The following is a 22,607-nucleotide window of genomic DNA, read 5'->3' as shown; positions in this document are numbered from 1 at the left end:
GCTCTATATGCTATACACCTAAAAGTAAGTACAATATTTATATTTCAATTGATTTATTTTATAATTATATGGTAAAAATGAGAAAGTAAGCAATTTTTCAGTAATAGTGTGCTGTGACACTTTTCTATTTTTAGATCTGATTTTGTAAGCAAGTAGTTTTTAAGCTAAGTGTAATTTGGGGGTATGCAAAACAAATCAGACTTCTGAAAGGGGTAAAGTAATCTGGAAAGACTGAGAGCCACTGATCTAGTGCAGTCCCCTGCACTCATTGCAGGACTAAGTATTATCTTGACCACCCCTGACAGATTTTTATCTAACATGTTCTTAAAAATCTGCAATGCTGGAGATTCCACAGTCTCCCCAGACAATTTATTCCAGTGCTTAACGGCCTTGACAGTTAGGATGTTTTTCCTGATGTCCAACCTGAAATGCCTTTGCTGCAATTTAAATCCCTTGCTTCTTGTCCTATCCTCAGAGGTTAAGGAGAACAATTTTTCTCCCTCTTTCTTAAATAAATAAAATAAAATAAATAACAGTTTTCAAATACATAAAAGGTTATGTCCCCTCTCAGTCCTCTCTTCTCCTGACGAAACACAACAACTTTTTTTCAATCTTCCTTCGTAGGCCATGTTTTCTAGACCATTAATTTTTGCTGCTCTTCTCTGGACTTTCTCCAATTTGTCCACATCTTTCCTGAAATGTGGCACCAAGAACTGGACACAATATTCCAGGTGAAGTTTAATCATCGCGGAGTAGAATGGAAGAATTATTTCTCATGTCTTGCTTACCACACTCCTCTTAATACATCCCAGAATTACTTGATTTTTTTGCAATAGTGTTACACTGTTGACTCATATTTAGCTTGTGATCCACTATGACCCGCAGATCCCTTTCCACAGTACTCCTTCCTAGACAGTCATTTCCCGTTTTGTATGTGCGTAACTGATTGTGCCTTCTTAAGTGGAGTACTTTAGATTTGTCCTTATTGAATTTCATCTTATTTACTTCAGAGCATTTCTCCAGTTTGTCCAGATCATTTTGAATTTTAATCCTATCCTCCAAAGCACTTACAATCCCTCCCAGTTTGATATCATCCATAAACTTTATAAGTGTACTCTCTCTATGCCATTACCTAAATCATTGATGAAGATATTGAACAGAACTGGATTCACAATTGGTCCCTGCTGTACCCCACTTGATATGCCCTTCCAGCTTGACTGTAAACTACTCTCTAGGAATGGTTTTCCAACCAATTATCCACCCACTTTATAGCAGCTCCATTTAAGTTGTATTTCCCTAGTTTGTTTATGAGAAGGTCATACGACACAGTATCAAAAGCATTACTAAAGTCAAGATACACTACATCTAACGCTTCCCCCCATCGATAAGGCTTGTTACCCTGTCAAAGAAAGTTATTAGGTTGGTTTGATAAGATTTGTTCTTGACAAAACCATGCTGAATGTTACTTATCACTAAGGCTAAGATTTTGTCATGGATATTTGTAGTAAAAGTCAAACTGGTTATGGGCAATAAAAGAAATCCAAGGAAGCCCGTGACCTGTCCCTGACTTATAGTAAAAATATCCATGATAAAATGAGAAGGGACTGGACAGTTGCAGGGTGGCCGGGAGCTCCGGGGCCCCCACCACCCATGGGAGCTCAGAGCTCCATAGTCCCCCTGCCCCCACATTCAGGGGTCTGCAGGGGTCCCCCTGACTCCCCTGCAGTGGCCAGGGGGCTGTGGGGATGCCCCGACCCCCCGTGGTGGCCAGGGAACTGCAGGGCTCCCCTACTCCCTGGCGGCCAGGGACTGCCAGGGTCCCTTGCCCTTCCATGGTGGCCAGGGAGCTGAAAGGTGGATAAAAATCAATGATTTTTTTAAAACTGGACTCACTATGTTAAACATCCAATCGCTACTAACCTTTTTGGTGAAAACGAACACAAAATTTTTTAGCACTTCTGCCTTTTCCACATTTTCTTGTTATTGTTTTTCCCCCCTCATTGAGTAACAGGCTTAGTCTGTCCTTGGTCTTCCTCTTGCTTCTCATATATTTATAGAATTGTTTTTGTAGAGAAAGGAAAGCAGTAGGCTGGTGAGTCTTGCCCACATGCTCAGAGTTTAGCTGATTGCCATATTTGGGGTCGGGAAGGAATTTTCCTCTTTTTCGCCTTCCTCTGCAGCGTGGGGCCTGGGTCACTTGCTGGTGGATTCTCTGCAGCTTGAGGTCTTCAAACCACAATTTGAAGACTTCAATAACTCGGACATAGGTTAGGGGTTTGTTAAAGAAGTAGATGGGTAGGGTTCTGTGGCCTGCTTTGTGCAGGAGGTCAGACTAGATGATCATATTGGTCCCTTCTGACCCTAAAGTCTATGAGTCTATGAGCAGATCTAATCCACCTAGATTTCAGTGAGGCATTTGATACAGTTCCACATGAAAAATTATTAGTTAAATTGAAGAAGATTGGGATTAATATGAGAATTCAAAAGGTAGATAAGGAACTGGTTAAAGGAAAGACTACAAACAGGTATACTGAAAGGTGACCTGTCGGGCTGGAGGGAGTTTACAAGTAGAGTTCTTCAGGGATCTTATTTAACATTTTTATTACTGACCTTGGCACAAAAAGTATGCATGCACTAATAACATTTGCCGATAACACAAAGTTGGGAGGCATAACCAATACAGAGGAGGACCAGAATATCATACAAGAACGTCTGGATGACCTTGTAAACTGGAATAATAGAAATGGGATTAAATTTAATAATGAAAAGTCATGCGTTTAAGGACTAACAACAATAATTTTTGCTATAAGCTGCAGATTTATCAGTTGGAAACAACAAAAGAAGAGAAAGATCTGGGTGTATTAGTTGATCACGGGAGGTTTATGAGCCATCAATGTGATGCAGCCATGAAAAGGCTAGTGCGGTCCTAGGATGCATCAGGCAAGGTGTGATGTTATGAGTGTAATATTTCATTGAAAGGTGAGGCAGGGCCAGAAAAAGAGTTAATTAACTCACAAACTGACCTGACCCATGGCTGAACTTTAAAGACTTGTTAGGAAGATATGTAAATGAATAGAGCTTTGAAATGTAAGCCTGAATTGTTAGAGATAGAAGGGTAGATGTTTGCTCAGGTCTTGTGATATAAGCAAAAAAGTCTTGTCTATTGCTATAGCTAGCTTTGATTCAAAGATCAGAAAAGGAATAACAACATTTATGATGACATTTGAGTGAAATAGTATTATTGTCTATGTGTCTCTTTGAAGGTTGTGATAAACTGTATATGAACTGTTTAACAGATAAATTACACTATGCTAATTGCCAGGATGTTTGGGAGACAGAAGATTAAGCTCATTCTCTCATGCCAAGAGGCTGCTGGAAAATGTATAAAAACCCTGGGACACCCGCCTGTTTTATCTCAGATTTGCTTTAGGTTTCAAGAAGGGTAAATCCTAAGCCATAGGAATTGAGATCCCCAGTCACTGACTGGAGTCACCCTGAATATGGACATTGGACTATAACCTATAGACTATTTCTAAAAACTTCTGGCAACTACAAAGTCACCATCTCTGTTATGTATCTGGACCTCAAGAAATTGAACTCAAGTCTGTATGTATACTGATCTTTCAACCAACTTTATTTTCTTGTTTAATAAATTTTAGTTTAGTTTAATTGTTAAGAATTGGCTATAAGCATGTATTTTGGGTAAGATCTAAGTTATTATTTGACCTGGGTGTGTGGCTGATCCTTTGGGATTGGGAGAACTTTTCTTTTACATGATATAAGATTTTCAGAATTTATCATCATATGTTTGACATGTGTGTCTGGATGGAGGCCTGAGGCTGGGTACTTTAGGCAACTGCGTTATTTCGACTTCTGAGTAACCAGTGAGGTAATATAGAAGCTGTTCTGTGCTGGTCTGGTAAAGCTAAGTATTGGAATATCCACCAGCTTTTGGGGTTTGTCTGCTCTGTTTGCCGTTCACCCTAATTGAGTGACCTCAGCTGGCTCTCACGAGCACCATCATCACACAGGGTATTTCCAGTAGAGACAGAGAAGTGTTAGTACCATTATATAAGGCATAGCTGAGACCTCATCTGGAATACTTTGTGGTCTCCCATGTTTAAGAAAGATGAATTTGAATCCTAGAAGGGCTGCGAGGATGACCCAAGGAATAGAAAACCTACCTTATGAGAGGAGACTCAAAGAGTTTGGCTTGTTTAGCCTAACCAAAAGAAGGTTGAGGGAGATGATTGCTCTCTATAAACACATCAGAGGGATAAATATCAGGGAGGGAGAGGAGTTATATAAAAGTTAAGTGTCAATGTGAATACAAGAACAAGTGGATATAAACTGGCCATCAAGAAGTTTAGGCTCAAAATTAGGTGAAGGTTTCTAACCATCAGAGGAGTGAAGTTCTGGAACAGCCTCCCAAAAGAATAGTGGGGGCAGAAAACCTAACTGGCTTCAAGACTGCAGTTAATACGTTTATGCGGGAGGGTATGATGGGACTGTCCACAATGGCATGTCGCCCATCAGCAACTGCCAGTAGCAAAAATCCCCAACAGCTGGAGATGGGACACTATATGGGAAGGGATCTGAGTTACTATAGAGAATTCTTTCAGAGGTAGCTGCCTGGTAGGTCTTGCTCACATGCTCAGGATCTAACTGACTGCCATATTTGGGGTTGGGAAGCAATTTTTCTCCGGGTTAGATTGGCAGAGACCCTGGGTTGTTTTTGCCTTCCTCTGCAGCATGGGGCACGGGTCACTTGCAGGTTTAAACTAGTGTAAATGATGAATTCTCTGTAACTTGAAGTCTTTAAATCATGATTTGAGGACTTCAGTAACTCAGCCAGAAGTTAGGGGTCTATTTCAGAAGTGGGTGGGTGAGGTCCTGTGGCCTGAAATGTGCAAGAGGTCAGACTAGAGGATCACAATGGTCCCTTTTGACCTTAAAGTTTGATTCTAACTATGGCACCTGGCTTGGGCTTATTTAATAAACTATATTGTATCACTATTTCTCAAATACAAAACTCCCATGATTTTTCCCCCATCCAAGTTAAACATAAGTAGCATATACAGTATAAATAGTGTACAGTAGCTCCTCACTTAATATTGTAGTTATGTTCCTGAAAAATGTGACTTAAAGCAAAACGATGTTAACCTAATCCAATTTCCCCATAAGAATTAATGTAAATGGGGGGGTTAGGTTCCAAGAAAATTTTTTTCCACCAGATTTTTTTTATATATATATATATATACACACACACACACACACACATATACACACACAATATACGTTTTAAACGAAATTTAATACTGTTCACAGCTATGATGATTGTGAAGCTTGGTTGAGGTGGTGACTTTTTTAACCCCAGCCAAATGTGCTCTGAGACATTCAAAAGGCAGATGTTTTTGATTATCCATTTTGAAAGGCCTTGCTTATAGATTGTAAATGTACTAGACTTAACCATAATCTAAAAATTCTATAAGCAGGATACATGATGTATAACTAGGAGAGTTTATCAAAATATTAACTTCTGAGTGAGATATAATAGCCTTCTTGCTATTCTGTTTACGTACAATATCCTCACTTCTGGAAGAAAAATAAAAAATGCCACCATGAAAATGGCTGATTGAAATGGAAGCTGAAAGACAACTTGTCAAGGAAGAGGGAATTTGTATGTACCGTCACCTTGTTACGGCAATCTCTATATAAACTGGTCTACAGGAAGCACTTACAAATTTTCTCATTCATGAGGCAGCCAACACAATAAAGAAAAACCACCCTAAAATAGCAATTGAATCTACATTTACACATTGAGAAAAGCCACATTAAGAAAAATCAAGGCAAGTACTCACCATACCAAATAAAAATATAAGAAACTGAGGAAAGACCAGAAGTCAATACAAGGGATTTAAAACGGACATTGCTGTGATGGGTTGGGTCACAGAAACCCCCTTAAGACTGTCACTAGATGTGCTGGGATACCGCTGAGAACAAACCCCCTGCCAGAAGAGGCTTCCTTCCACTCCTGTCTTGCTGAGTTAGACACTACAGTCAGCATCAGCACAGACCCAGGAGGTTGGGCCAGGTCCCCCCTGCAGTTCACTGAAACTGAGATCCACTCAACTCAGGAGCTTCTAAGTTAACAGATATATTCCCAGCACCCAGTATTCAGTCCTTCTGGGAGCCTAAATTCCAAATAAATCCATTTTACTCTGTATAAAGCTTATACAGGGTAAACTCAAATTATCCACCCTCTATAACACTGACAGAGAGACAAGCATAGCTGTTTGCTCCCCCAGGCATTACTTACTTACTCTGGGTCAATTAATAAGCAAAAAAGTGATTTTATTAAGTATAAAAAGTAGGATTTATGTCATTCCAAGTAATAACAGACAGAACAAAGTAAGTTACCAAGCAAAATAAAGCAAAATGTGCAAGTCTAAGCCTAATACATTAAGAAACTGCATACAGGTAAATCTCACCCTTAGAGATGTTCCAATAAGTTTCTTTCACAGACTGGACTCCTTCCTAGTCTGGTTCCAGCAATAACTCACACCCCTGTAGTTACTGTTCTTTGTTCCAGTTTCTTTCAGGTATCTCTTGGGGATGGAGAGGCCATTTCTTAAGCCAGCTGAAGACAAAATGGAGGGGTTTCCAAGGCCTTTTATATTCTCTCTCTTGTGAGCGGAAACCTCTGTTCTCCTGTGCAAAAATCATAGCAACAAGATGGAGTTTGTAGCCACCTGGGCAAGTCACATGTCCATGAATGATCAGCTTTTTGCAGGCCGATGCCATTGTTTACGTTAGTTTGAACATTCCCAGGAAAGCTCAGATTTGGATTGGCATTTCCCAAAGTCCATTGTCAGTTAAGTGTTTCTGGATTGAACACTTATAATTATTCTCATTTTCTCAAGAAGCTGACCAAATGCTTCACTGAAGCTACTTAGAGTCAAACCCATTGAGATACAAGACATAGCCAATATTCATAACTTCAAATACAAAAATGATATACACATACAGACAGTACAGTCATAACCAGCAAACTACAACCTTTCCATAGACAACCACTTGACCTCTGCTGTACAAGACCTGGTGCAACTATAGGACCCTGGTTGCAACTATGATCGATATGGTCACAGTTCATGTCAATAATGTCACAACTGCCAACCTGAAAAGAATGCGTCTGAAAAAAAAAGGAAAATGTTCCTAATGTAAATTGAGTTTACACAACTTGTCTCTCTAAAGGGATTTAGAGAAAAGAGTATCAGTATTCTGAATTTTGCCATAATAGGAAATGAATTTAGCAGCAAGATCAAATACTGGACTGTATCTCCCAATTTCTATGGAGTGAGGAAATAAAGTAATTAAATAGTTAGCTAGGCAAACTGAGTTTATTATACTGAAACAGTTTGAGGACTGAATTCCCTTTGAGAATCTTGCAAGAAGAATCCCCCCAAAATAGATAGTAATAAGTGCTATATCTATATCTAAAAAAGAGATGCTTTACCTAGTGCTCCAGAGAATTTAGCATTCCTAGAGAGATAAGATTACAAAGGCCATGGCAATCCAGAGTTAACAATGATGTGGGGCTGAAAGAATATGGTACAAGAATTAAACAGGGCCTTGAATCAGTACCAGAATAACCATATATATTTTTTGACAATGGCTGAGTTACCAATCTTTTAGACAAGATTAAGACAGATGTCTCCCCCAAAGGTACAGAAAAAACAAAGAAAAAACTGACCCAAAACAAGTTATTGCTAGAATAAGTTGCAAAATAAAAAGCTCTTGATAAAGGACATTCAGAATCCTTTGTATTTTGCTGCACGATCAAGAATAATACTCTTAGGGTTATAATATTTTGGTTTTGTTGTCCTCATAGAGAGATGTTCGTAATATAGAGTAGTGTTTATGGTTCCTTTTCTAATTTCCTGCTCATTCCCAACACACTGAACAGAGGTATGATGGTTTTACTGCCTTTTCCTTCAACAGAATGAAACACATTTTAGGGAAGGAGAGGATGAACTTTTAGTGTCCTTAATGGAATCCTGCCCTCTTTATTAATAATTGAGCCGTTAGCAACTCCTAGGTTACAGTGCAGCTGGATTCAGTTATTTTTCATCTAGGACTTCTTGCATTTTTATGCTTTTCCTATTTTGATTAAAATGTGTTGTACCAAAAAAAAAAAAAAAAAAAAAAAAGGATCAAATTTATACCCTTCACTTGCATACACAGAGCAGTGGACCTGGTGGACACAATTAGGAATGCCATCCATGCTGCATCATTACCTTCAATCTCATGAAAGACCACAGCAGAGGATCAGGATCCATCCGTAAAAAAGGAAGTAAAACAAAAATCTGCATACTGCAGACAGATAACTATGAATCATGCACACAGAGGGAAGTGAGGAATGGGATTATTACAAGTGTTATTTTAATAATTATAGTGCTAGGAATCTGCATTTCCAGCTACTCACTGTTCATGGATTCTTCTACAAACAGGAATTAACATTTTAAAACATGTGCCATTCTATCAGGCCTGGATCCTCCAGATGTTCTTGATAGGTGGTAAAATCAAAATGGGGAGGTGGAGAGTCAGTCATTGGAGGAGATTTTTAGTTCCTCCTTCTAGGAAGATAAGGTTTCAGCTTCCTTTCAAAAGGCATTATTTATCTTTCTTCAAGAAACACTTGACTCTGCAAATATCACCTTTATCAACTGGTCTCTAACCTTCCATTTTGGTAAGACTGAAAAAGCAAGACAGACAACAGTGTATTGCCAGAGAATGACAAAGCTTAAGCATTCGTGCACATTTATTAGATCCATCAGCATCTTTTGGAACATTTGACCACAAGGTATTGCCAGTGCTTCTGCAGACTATAGCTGGGATATATGGAGCACCTCAGATGCTTTGTTTGTATTATCTTTTGGAGAGAAACAAGAGAACAAACACTGGGTAAATGGTGAGAGTGCTAATGCAGACATTTAAAGGATTCCAGTTCATCATCCCTTCTATCCAATGCACACATAAGCTTCCTGGGGAGACAGGCAGGCATTATAGACTGAAGCATGTAGATGATGTCCATATGTAGATGAATTTCTCATCTCCGTTTCACAGGATCTGGATAACTGCTTGGCTTTTCCAGTGTTTAACAAATTGTTGCTGGGATAAGACCTAGCCTGCTGAAGCACAATCAGGATAAAATGGGAGTTTGATGATGATGCATCAAGAAAGCAACTGTAGGAAATAAAAATTATATACATTCCTTCAACAAAATAAGCCCTCTTATTTTTTGGTAATCTAAATTAGATCTTGTCTCTTGCTGGATCCATAGCTGTTACCAGAAATCCAGTCAGCAGTGCTGGTGAGAGAGCTGTAATCTTTTCTTTCAGATGCAAACCTACTCATAGATCCATGCTTTTCCCACCTCTGTAGTGGATTACTGCAATTTACATTGATTAACAAGTGAAGACCACTTGGAAATGCCAGCTAATATAAAATATATCTGTGAGCTTTCATTAGCTGTGCTTCTCACAGGGAATAATATTAAGTCTGTTCTTTGTGATCTACACAGGCTTGTATTTGTTTCTGGAAATAGTTGATGCTACTTATTTTGATGTATATTTCTACATGGTTTGGGTCCCAGCTGCCTTAGACTACCCATCTCCATGTGTAATACTATGGCAGTTCAGACCAACTGAGCTGTTCAAGCTTATTAGCCTCCTGGTTAAAGAAGAGCTGAGGACAGGATGATTTTAATAGAAATCAACTGTGGTGGTATTCAAGGCAGGACCCTTAACTTTGGGATATGCTGCCTTTTAACACAAAAAACACCAAGTGTGCTAACCTTTGGGGCATGCTGTCATGCTTAGTTTTTCCTACTATGTTTTGATCAATTGTTTTGTGGGAGAGGTGGATGTTCTACTTATCTAGTTTACAATATTCTTAATGTAATAAAGTTTTTTGTATATATGCTTACAGCCTAGGACAGTCACATTTTATACATATTAGATACCGGAAAAAAATCTGCAAGGATTTAGGGAACAATTGAAGAAACCCAGACATAGGATATTCATTAGATTAATTAACAGTTCATTGATCATTTCTGCATTCTGTGCATGGTACTGAGATTTTATATCTATTTAATAATGAAAGATGGAGATTCCCAACTAAATATTTTAAACCAACCATTCACTGAGAGAAGCAAAATACAACAAAAATATCCAGATGATACTTTTTTGCTTTAAAAAGGGTGTTATTTTGATATTTTGTACAAAGTATGATTTGTGAGATATTATTTGAAAACTCACAAGCTGCTGAACGTTATTGTCCTGTTAAAATGTGTGTAACAACATTGCATGTAAAAGCTACGAGATTTTACTATATGATTGTTACTGAAATATGTTGTAATTCTGGGGAACACCCACAGACTAGCTCTTCATAGACAAAGAACTGACCATAGGTGTTATAAAACTATTAACTGATAAAACAACCATTCACCAGCAGGGGAGAGAGTAAGACACTTGAGGATATTATGAACATTAATATTTTTAAACTGCAATGAGTTATGCCAGATATGCCATGTAAGATATCTGCAAAAATGTTATAATTTGCTAAATATGATAATCACATTTCTGTGTTTGTATCACCTTTGTATTAATATGTATGCCTGTATTACAAAACTTGTGCTATCCTTCCAGGTGACACTCCCAGACAGTTTGACATCAGCACTGCCTGCTTGATGGCCCATTATGGGCCATCAGCTACACAACTGACCCATTGAGAGAAGGCAAGGGATACACCTTATGACTCAGCAAGGCATACAGGGCCATGCCTATGAACAGAAAAATCTTCCAAGCCATGTGCTGGGCAGCTTGTGTTTGAAACAAAAGAAGCACAAACTGCATGGCAAAAGACTATAAAAGACAACTGAATCTTGTCCATCTTGTCTTCAATCCTGCTTCTTACCTCTAGAAGAACTTTGCTATAAACTGAGCTCTGAACATAGGACTAAGGGTATGGCTACATTTGGAATTTCAAAGCGCTGCCGCGGCAGCGCTTTGAAGTGTGAGTGTAGTTAGAGCGGCAGCGCTGGGAGAGAGCTCTCCCAGCGCTGCATGTAAACCACATCCCTTACGGGTGTAGCGTGCAGCGCTGGGAGCCATGCTCCCAGCGCTGCTGCCCTGATTACACTGACGCTTTACAGCGCTGTATCTTGCAGCGCTCAGGGGGGTGTTTTTTCACACCCCAGTTGCAGCGCTGTAAAGTGTGAGTGTAGCCAAGGCCTGAATGACCCATCCAAGCTGTGGATTTATTCCAGAGGGACTTTCAAGCCAGCAAACTCACCAATACTGCTAGGAACCTGATGGACTTTTAAGTCTTTGTACGTTTTAAGTCTTTGACTGTTTTACTGTTTAACATCTCTCTTGTTTTCTTTTTTCTTTATAATAAACCTTTAGTTTTAGACACTAAATGATTGGCTGGCAGTGTGGTATTTTGAGTAAGATCCAAACCTATGCTGACCTGGTAACATGACTAACCCTTTGGGGTCAGAAGAACATTTTGTATATGTGAACAGAGTTGTTTAAATAACTTCTCATTGTACTGAACCTAGGTGCTGATTGGGAGCCAGAGGACTGGAATGCAATAAAGGGAGCTGTGTGATTTCTTCTTTTGCTTCTTGATAACCAGTGTGGGAGATCAGAAGCACAGCTGGTGACTGGTTGGAGAGTTTAACTTCAGTGTTACCCTCCAGTCTTGGCAGTATCTGCTCTCCCTTTTGCAGTCTGCCCTGACCTTGACATTTCCAGTAAGGACTGCCCCAAGCACCACTGGTCACACAGGGGACTGTTTTGTCTACACCCCAGCTGGGGGTAATCCTCAAAGTATGGGAAAGGATGTAGGAATGGAGAACTCATAACCCACAAATTACCTCTTTCCCCCAGTTCTGCTCACGGCAGCTACAACACTTGCAAGAAAAAAGGAAGCTTTTGGAATTAGGAAAGGGGTCTTAGCTGGAAGGCTTTCCCACTAGTACAGACTGCTGTAAGCTTTTGAGTAAAAAAACAACAAAACTTTTTTGTTGCTGTTTTCAAGATCACTTAGCTTGGTAAAATTTAGAGATTAGCTTGCATTTTTAACTTACTTCTTTTATAACCAATCCTGACCAATATGCCTTAATCACTTATAATCACTGAAACTCTCTCTCTCTCTCTCTCTCTCTCTCTCTCTCTCTCTTTAATAAACTTGTTTTGCTGTTTTATCTAAAAAGTGTGTTTGATTGATGTGTTTGGGAAATTTCTACTCAGGTCAATGAGGCTGGTGCATACTCATTACCCTTTGTTGGAATGATGGACTAATTATGAGCTTGTACCATCCAGTGGGTTACTGAACAGTACAAGACACACATTTCCCGGAGGGTGGCGGTGGGTGAAAGGGGTAAGGTTGGGACTGAGGGATATGCAGGTGTCACCTTGTATCTCTTCATGGCTGGCTGGGCATAGCATTCATGTATTCATCTGGGAGTGACTTTACATGCTGTTCACTAGCAAAGGAGAGTAAAAGGCATCCGGGCTGGAGAGCTAAGGGACACAACAGTTCAGGTTGCACCCTGGGAAATGTCACACCCAAAAAAAATATAGCGGTTGCTATCTGGAAAGAGGAACAGAATACATAATAAACAGGAGCTGGCATATTAAGCTGACTCAAAAAGAGGCCCTTCATAAGTCCACTGTGGAGTGCACTGTTCTTAAAATATACAGCCTTCACCTCTCATAGCACTACATCTTTATCTTTTACAGCTGATCCTTTTGTATTCTCCATGTACAAATTTCAGATTTATCACACACTTACAAAAATGCCTTTATTCAAGAATATTTTTAAAAAGGTAAGGAAATGGAAAGCCAAATGTTTCAAACTGGAGCACATAACTGTCTAAACGATGAAGATCAACAGCAACCTAAAATGTATTTAGCCTTATTTTCAGCTGTAATAAAATGGTAATAAGTTAAAGCACTGAAATTCACTACTTCAGCAAAAACATAAGCAGAGCAGAACAGTTTCATTAAAAAGAAAGAGACTGTTTTTATAATATAGTAGCACTTTCCATTAATATAGCAAAGGGCCTTAAATCAGTGATCTGAAGATGCTTTACAAACATTAATGTGTTCTGCCTCAACACCTATATGAATTAGGGAAGTATTAGCATCCCAAGCTTATTTACGGCTGTTAGTACAAGAAACTGCAGCACACAGTTCACTACTTTAATATGCTAATAGTGAGGCTGGGGGGAGATGAGGAAGCACATAAAACTAAGATTCCTGTCTGTACTTGGAGTTCTATAAACACAGGTTCAACCATTTCATAATGTTAATAGCAACTGACCAAATTAATGCTTTAATGCAGGCAAACTGAAGTAACAAGGCCGTTTAGGTTCCCTACCAACTCAGTTTCTGTTTAAGTATGAAGCAAAGATCAAGGGTGGGCAAATATGGAGGAACTATGTTTAGAGAATGCCAGTTGCTGCTAGTTTTCACCCTCAGGTTCCTCCTCTAAGTCATTTTCTCTGCCCTTCCTCTAACTCTCTGGGTTGAGTAAGTAACTGAATTTGCAAACTCATTTTTGGAAAAGTAAATCTGATAGATTTGCTGCAGTCACAACATTAAATTTGTGTAAAATTGTACATGGATCTTTAAGTAGCTGCCTTACATTTATGAAATGAGACTTAGCCAATAGCCCCAACGATGGTATCACAAATGGCCATATAAGGCGGGATTTTTTTTTTTGTCTTAAAAAGCACCACATATTCGTACTCCAGCATCTGAGTTAGCTAACACTCCAAGAGAAAAAAAAAATGAAGGTTGAGTTTTTCAAAACAGTGCCGAATTTAGTCATACATCCTTCCCTTTATACTGAGCACCCATAACTCCAGTGGAAATCCGTGGGAATGACAGATGTTTAGTACCTTCAAATATCAAACTAGACCAAAGTTGGCACCCTCACAAATCAGTAGCCACTTTTGAAAGTTTTGCTCTAGGATATTAAAGACCAGTTATTAGCCATAACTGCTAAACTGTGGGCCAGTAATAGAATTTTAGTACAGGCAGTTCTCGCACAGCTTGGAGCCAGACTTTCTCCTGATCAGAGAAAATGAAGGGGTGAAAAATACCTCTAGAAGCCTTGAAATCATCACAAATGAAATACAAACTATTCTGTGAAATTCAGCAGGAATGCACAAGTTACAAACATCAGCAGTTCCATGATCCAATAGAAGGTGGAAGAAAAACATTTTTTTTATTAATTAGACATCTTAAAATGCATACAGAGTGAGATTCAGGGCTGCACCTCTAAGAGGCACAGCCCAGGAGAAGCCTAAGGTGCCTTTAAGCCACCCTTGAAATCTTTCAGATCCTAGGCTACTCCAGGGGCCAAAGTGGACACTGGTGTAACTTATGACTCAGCTGGGGATGCTGCCCAGAATCTCCACAGTGCTATGTGCTGTTGCCCTGCCAATCACCCAGCTATATCCCAGCATACCCCTATGTTAGAGCTCACAAAATGTCTCAGAAGAGATCCTGAGGCTGTTGTCCTTATTTCCTTTCCCTGGGGGAATTCTCCCATCGTTGGAGGCAGGTTATCAGACCCAGAGAAGGATGATTCAGTGATTAGGGCACTAGACTGGGATTTGGAGACCCAGGTTTAGTTTTTGCTCCACAACAGACTTCCCATGTGACCTCAGTAAGTCATTTGTTCTCTCTGTGTCTCATTTCCACATCTCTAAAATGGGGATGATAGTACTTCTGTACTTCACAGGGATGATGTGAGGATAAATACATTAAAAATTGTCAGGCTCTCAGATGCTATAGTAATGGGGGCCACATAAATACTTAAGATAGTTTAATTAAAGCCCCTTTATGTTGCTCCAGCCCTTTTATCTGACATAAAAGCATGGGTGAGAAGCCCATGGCATGTCAAATAATGAAGCCCTCAGTTCTAGCAGAACTGCTTCTAGTGTTTCAGAGCACCATACGATCAGAATAGAATAGTAAAGCAGGAGTCTCTGGAGGTGTATTTGTGAAGGAGAAATATCTTTTTCCCCAATAAATAAAACTTTTACTACGTCCAAAATAATATTTTGCCTCCCACAAAATGCTTTGCATTACAGAATTTAAATCTAATAGTGATAAAATGCAGTATAGCAATTTTAATTAGAAAAATGTATGATGAAATAGGAATAACTGTTTTCAGCTAAGCTGTCTTAGATCTTTAAGTAGTTGCTTTTTAAAATTTCTTACAACTTTAGAATTCTATACTATTGCAGGGCAGCCGTCTTTGAATATAAAATTTGTCAGCTGATGAAAAATAATTCCACATTTATAAAAAGGAGAACTACTTCAACTTCAAGATTAAGTCTTACTTGTTTTCATGGGACCAGAAATTCATATAAATCATACAGGAAAATACAGGAAACCAGAGAGATGTTGTTACTACTCTAGCAAAGTTTCTCCATCACAGTCTAACTTACAGCTGGTCCTGAAGCTCTACAATTATGTACTCCAGCTGTTCCTTCTCCATTTTATGGGCTAGATCCATATCTTCAATCCTCTGTAGCAGCAGTTTGTTTTGTGAGACAGATTCAGCCAGCTGGGTTTCTCTAAGGCGTACTAGCTCTTCAAGATAACCCTGAAAATGCAGAAATAAACAAAAACCTTTAGAGAATAAGAAATGGTTACTCACTGTATGCACTAACTGTGGTTCTTTGACATGTGAGTCCCTGTGGGTGCTCCACTCCAGGTGCACTGGCATCCCCTGCACCTTTGATCAGAGATTTCGCATAGCAGTGTCTATTAACCCCATGCATGTGTATTATACAATTTCGTTCTCCCTGCCATTGTTATATAGCATTGCACAAGTGAACCAACCTCAGTTCTTTCTGTACTGCAAAGCTCCACAGCAGAGAACGCCAAAGCAAAGAGGAAGGAAGATAGTTAATGAGGCATCTAAAGGAGGACAAATCTCAAAGAACCAGTTACTGCACAGAGTGAGTAACCATTTCTTTTTCTTCAAGTAGAGTCCCTATGGGTGCTCAAGTCTAGATAACTAACTAGCAGTTTCCTCTAAGGAGGAGGGAGCTTCAACATCGACTCCAATATCGAAGAAAATATAGTTGAGCCAAACACAGCATTGGAAGCAGAGTCACGTGCAGTGTTCCCTCTAATTTTTCTCCCCACATGGAATCAATTTTGTTATGTGCACCAATATGGAGGTGATGTGTGACACATCACCTTCATATTGGTACACATAACAAAATTCATGTGGTGGGGGTGGGGCTGAGGAGTTCGGAGTGTGGGATGGTGCTCAGGGCGGGTCAGAGGGTTGGGGCCAGGGATGAGGGGCTCAGGGCTGGAGCAGAGGATTGGGTGCAGGGAGTGAGGGCTCCAGCTGGGGATGCAGGTTCTGAGGGGAGACCAGGGATGAGGGGTTTAGGGTGCAGGAGAGTACTCCAGGGCTATGACAGGGAGAGAGGACTCCCTCCCCAGCTCTCTCTCTCTCTCTCCCCCCCCCCCCCCACAGCAGCACCGGGGCTGGGGCAGGGCAGGGTGGAGAGGCACCTCTCCCTGCCCCAGCAGCTCTGGGGCTGGAGATGCAGGATAGGCACCACTCCCCCGGACCAGCAGGACTGGGCCGGGGGAGGGCCGCCCTGGCCACAGCTGGGTCTGGGCCATTCTGGCAGCCTGGGTCCAGTTAGAGCCGGGGGAGGAGCACCCTGGCAGGTTGGAAGGAGGGACACCCCTTCCCCATCCGCAGCAGGTCCTGGGTGGGCTCCCTGAGTGCCTGCATGGCACTAAATAGGCAGCTAGGCAGCTTACAGGCAACTTAGGTCATGAGTTGTTGCATAATACTCAGCAAACATATGTATAGAGGTCTAAGTCATGGCTCTACATATTTCAGTGATGGGAACATTATTGTGAAAGGCTGTAGAGGCTTAGAATGAGAGAGTGTGTGTTTGTTTGAGGGTGCTTGGATATTACAAGAGTGGTAGCAAAAACTAATGTAGTCGGATAGCCAGTTGGAAAGTCTTTGTTTAGAGACCAGAGACCCTTTTGATCTGTCTGCAATCAAGACAAATAATTTGGCAGTCTTTCTAAAAGATTTAGTCCTATCAAGATAGAAGTCCAGGGCTCTCCTGACATCAAGTATATAACAGCACCTCTTCTTTGCTTAGGCGACATTTAGCGTGGAGGACCAGAAGATGAACTTAATATGGAACTTGGAAGATATTTTTGGTAAAAGCTTGTGTAGGAGCAGGATTACACAGTCCTGCCAGTTGCTGTTTATAGTTACCAGTCCAGAGTCTGGATCGATCTAGTGCCCAGCTAGATTGGTCACAAAGGGAAGTCAGGCTCTGTCGGTCATGATTTGATGCTCCTGGAGTTGTGGCAAGATGAACTCTAAGTCCCATAACTTAGCATCCTTTTCTTATAGTTTTTGTTGTTGTTGAAGTCTATGGATTTTGCTGTGTCAGTTTGTGACCGGTTACTTCTTAATTGGTGTAATCTTTTGATGTTAACATTTCAAAACACCTCCGAGAGGGTTAGTGTGTCCTGATTTTGATTTAATCAATTGTCTTGTCTTTAGGGATGCCAGCCTCCACCTCAGGGTCATCAAACTGCCCTTCCTTAATTATGGGTGCGCATTGATAGTTCTCTGGTGTCGTTAAGTTTTTTCACTCCTCCTTCCTTGACCATCTGGCTATAACAATGGCCTTCACACCTTATCTTTTTCTGATGCATACATTCCTCATTCACACAAACAGTCTTTTACAGAGACCTTTAAAGATATAAATACAGCAGTTTTCTGTGGAGGTATGCCGCTACTACTGACATGACCCAAAAAGACCTTAAGGCAGAAGATAGGCTGAAAGGGAGCACCCAATATTGAAAATGGTCCAGATGGACAGTAAAACATAGGAATCATTTATGAGATGGGTGGATCACTATATGGAAATGTGTGTCCTGAAGGTTGAGGGCTGAGAACCAATCCCCTAGGTCCAGTGACGGAATTACTGCTGCAAGTGTCACCACTTATAATTTGTGTGCCTTCAAAGAAGGTGTTGAGCAGCCTTAAATCTAGGATGGGTCTCCAATCACTGTTCTTTTTTTTGAACCAGGAAATACCTGGAATAAAACTCCTTCCCTCTGTGCCACATGGGAACTGGTTATAGAGCTCCCAAGAGTAGGCGAGAGCATCTCTTTCTTGTCATAGCAGATTCTTGTGAGAGGAGTGGTTGAAGATGGATAGGGAAGAAGGGGCTGACAGGTGGAAGACAAGTAAAGTGGATGGAATGCCCTGTAGAGATGATCTCCAAAACTCACTTGTCCATGCCCACTGGAAGCGGTAAAGGTAGCCACTGAAGGAAGGAAGCCAGATGAATCGATGCAGCTGGTAAGAATGGGAATGGTAACTCAGGATCTCAACCAACCTTCCAAAACCTGTGCTTGGAGATGGAAGGCTGCGAGATTAAAGGTTGAGAAGCAAATGGTTTTCTTCTCTGGAACCTGTCTCTTATGTTGAAGTTTGTATGATCTCTGGGAACTCAAGAATTGGGTGGGATGGGATCTCTGCACCATCTGGGACTTGCTAAACTTTCTCTTCTGGGCAGGTGTATAGATCCTGAGAGAACACAAAAGTATCCTGGAGTCTTTTAACAGGTGCAGAGATTCATTCATACTGTCAGCGAACAGTTAAATAAAATCAAAAGATTGAAGACCTATCAAATTTTGGACCTCCTTTGGATATCCTAAGAGCTGGAGCCAGGAGACCCGTCTCATAACTACTTCTGTAGTGATCGAACAGGTGGCAGCATCAGCAGTGTTGATGGAGGCCAACAAACATATTGTGAGCAGATGGCCTTCCACAATAATATCAGCTTAATAAAAGAGTTCAACTCGGTGTATTTTGTATGACTGTATTTCACCACTAGTGCCCAGTAGTTGGCTATTCTGAATTGTAAAATAGTTGCCGTGTCTCAGATACAGCAAAGTCTTGGGGAAATTGAAACTTCTGCAGTATTGAGAGTGTTGTTGGTAGCATGTTCATGGCCTGTGTAAAAGTGATAGTGGCTGAGAGAAATGACAGTACTGTGAATCTCAACCACTCCGGGGGGAGTCCAGGTGGAGCTTGAGCGAGGTTCTTTGATACCAAGTGAGAACAGATAAAACTTTTCTTGCTGGATTGTTTTGCTGATGGTACCAATGACTTCTCAGAATTAAAGACTTTACAGTCCTTAGGTCTAACAGTGCCCTCAGTACCAGAGAAACCAGCAGCCTCATGAGTACTAGATCAGAGAGAAATGGGTGCCAAAGTGGCTGCAGTCAGCAGAGACTGAAACTTCTTCAAGGTTGAATCCCTTCCTGGAGAACTTGGGAGATGGTCTTCAGGAGTCTTATGGGAGGAATCTTGGGTCTTCCTCCTAGATATCCTTGAGGAGTGTGGCTCAGAGACAGTGGAGGCAGAAGACTTACTCAGAGACCAGTGTAGTGAGGGTAGGGTGGGGACCTTTGGCCTGGGTCAGAGACCAAGAGTAGCAATAAGAAGTCGAAGTTTGATCTCCCTGGTTTTCCGGCTCTAGATTTTAATGCCAGACAGAAGTTGCACTTTTGGGAAATATAAGATTCCCTGAGACAACAGATGCACAGGACTGCCTTCCAGCAATGGTAACTGGGAGAACTGGGTATACTATATCCTCCCAGTAAAGAAAAACTCCCAGGAGCGAGAAACTACCTACATTTAAAAAAAAATAAAAAATTGAACTACTACAGCTGAACTACTGATTACTATTAAGAACAACTATAATAAACCAACTACTAAAAAAGACTTACAGGGACACAGCTGAGGTAAACCTCAATGCAGACAACTGAAAAGGCTCAGTCTCAGGCTGAGGTGGTTGAGAAGGAATTAAAAGCAGTTTGCCTGCACAGTGCTATATAACAATGGCACAGAGCATGAGACTGAGTAACATGCATATGTGGGCTCTATGGATATTCTTATGAGAAATCTCCAGTCAAAGGTACAGGGGGCGCAAACACCTAACATGGAGCACTCATAGGGACACTACTCAAAGAAGAACAAAAGTTACAAAAATGTTCATATTTTGCTGGCATAGAACAGAGTATTCCTGTTTATTTTTTATTTTACTTTAACAGTATAGTGAGCAGACATGAACATAACACTTAACTGGAGCATAGTAGTCCCTGACACAATAATAGAGCATCTTATGGGTTATTAATGCTTGTTTGAACAAGCAATCTGTGTTCCATGAAATGGAAGCAGCAAATGGAGGAAAAGATAAATTAGATAAAATGACCAAGAAACTGTGACTGATGGATGAACACTGAAAGGAAAAAAAAATTCTCCCCAGAAATTGATTACAACTCTATTACTTAAGTAATAGTTGCCAAAGTCACTAAAGGTATATAAAAGAATCAGAATCAAGCTACACAGCAAGTGGATGGGAGCTGACATAAAATATTTGCAATTCAACCTCTACAAAAAGAATTGAAACAAAAGAAAAGTTTCATAGCACCAAATTAAACATGAAAACAGCAATAAAAAGTTAAATATTTATCACTTGTAATGAATACTTAATATACAAATAGAAGATAGGGCAGGAAAACACAAGAGGAGATGGTTACTCACCCTGTGCAGTAACTGAGGTTCTTTGAGATGTGTGTCCCTATGAGTCCTCTACTGTAGGTGCGGCAGAGCCCCTTGTGCCTGGAATCAGAGATCTTCATCAGCAGTGCATGTCGGACCACACTCTTGCACCATGAGCAGGACATATATCTAGCACTGTGTGGTCCGACCATCCCCTAGTTCCTTCTCTGCCACAGAGCTCATGTGTCAGCTCCAAACCAGATAGAAGGATGAGTAGTGGAGCACCCATAGGGGAACATATATTGAAGAACCTCAGTTACTGCACAGGGTGAGCAAACTTCTCTTCTTCGAGTGATATCCCTATGGGTGCTCCACTGTAGATGACTCTAAAGTGGTGCCCCTAATTGGAAGGCTGAGGCTTTGGAGGAGCATTTACTGCAGATGATGGGACTGTATGTCCCAGGAGAGCGTCAGCTGTGGCATCACGAGACATGGCGTAGTGATTGTGACACTGCATCCCATATTCTTCATAGTGATATTATTAAAATATGATTATGCAATAATTATAATGCAATTTTGTACAAAACATAGCATGTAAGGAGTCATTGGAAAAGTTATGATTTCCTGGATATGATTATCCTATTTGTATGCATGAATCATTTCTGTATCTAACGTAATGAATATTGACTATGTATTTGTATTTCACATGTAGTCACACCTGGGTGACACCCACTAGGCAAAATGCTTCCAGTCTAAATAGCTGGTAGTGAAGGACCCATTTAGGATAACGGGCCATTATGGAAAACAATAGGACTTAAGAGAAGCTTATCCCCTACCTGGTGAGCCTTCCTGTGGATGTTTCAGCCAGCCTGTAAGCAATGGCTGCTATGACTCTGCAAGGACATGTGACCACCCAACATGACTCTGGACTCCATTCTGGGGGCCTGTGTTTTTCCACAGGCTGGTCTGAGAATCAAGTTTGTAACAAAGGGTTCCCGCTCTATGCTAAAGCTATATAAGGCAGGGAGTGACACTGTTTTTCACTCCTCACACAAGAGAAATTCTGGAAACACCTAAGGAACAAAGACTTGAACTGGAGGAAGTGCTGAACTGAGGCTAAAGGGATTTCTATCCTGTGTATTGAAACCTGGGGATCTCAAGCTGCAAAGCAACTGCAGCTTGTCCCTTAAGAATCTGCAAGCCTGCCTGTATCATCAGTCAGGATGACAAACTGCTAATTCATATCCAATCTATCTAGTATATTAAGCTTAGCTCGCGTTTTTGTTTATCTGTTTGCTATCCCTTATAATCACTTAAAAATCTATCTTTTGTAGTTAATAAACTTGTTTCTGCTTTATCTAAACCAGTGAGTTTGAATTGAGAGCTTGGAAATCTTAGCTCAAGGGCAAAGGCTGTTGAATTTCCTCTCCACATTGAGGGGGAGGCAAACTGGACAATAAATTCATACTGATCAGGGTTTTGATGAGGACAGGATGGTATAGCTCTGGGATCCTAGGCTGGGAAGCCGGTGGTTATTTTAGCGGTAGCCTCTCTATCGCTGGTTTATGCACTGGCTAGTCAGCCTGCATGTAACTGCAGCTGAGTGTGTCCCTGCCTGTGTGAATGGTAGTGGAAGTGTAGAACTGGGAGCACGTCTGCAGCTTGCAGGCTAGTGAGTCAGAGGGTTCAGTGGTACCCCAGTTCCAGGTGGCACTGCACAGTGAATCCATCACAGTGATGGGCCAGTATCTGGTGATGCCCATGTGGTCATTTTGCAAAGGTCATCAATGAAGACATTATTGAGAAAAGCATTGGAGGTGGAAAGCGAGGCCGTGGAATGTCCTCTCGTTGCAGTAGGAGGTTGCAAATTGTGTAGTTGTTAGGACAGATGTATACACTGTGAGATCCAGTTGAACAGGTGTTTAGAGATGGCTGAGACTTTG

The 22,607-nt window shown here is 40.8% G+C and overlaps 1 protein-coding gene across 1 annotated transcript in view; it reads right to left on the bottom strand.

Moving 5' to 3' along the window:
* The window catches only part of RUNDC3B (RUN domain containing 3B), a 187,937-nt gene that overhangs the window by 56,753 nt on the left and 108,577 nt on the right, over positions 1 to 22,607 (bottom strand). Inside the window, 1 exon segment of the mRNA XM_030550481.1 lies at positions 15,533 to 15,690. Within this exon segment, the coding sequence (XP_030406341.1) occupies positions 15,533 to 15,690 (158 nt within the window).

This window comes from Gopherus evgoodei, chromosome 2 (genome assembly GCF_007399415.2).
Source record: "Gopherus evgoodei ecotype Sinaloan lineage chromosome 2, rGopEvg1_v1.p, whole genome shotgun sequence".
NCBI lineage: Eukaryota > Metazoa > Chordata > Testudines > Testudinidae > Gopherus > Gopherus evgoodei.
The sequence above is the reverse complement of the archived record's forward strand: the minus strand, read 5'-3'. Positions and strand labels throughout refer to the sequence as shown.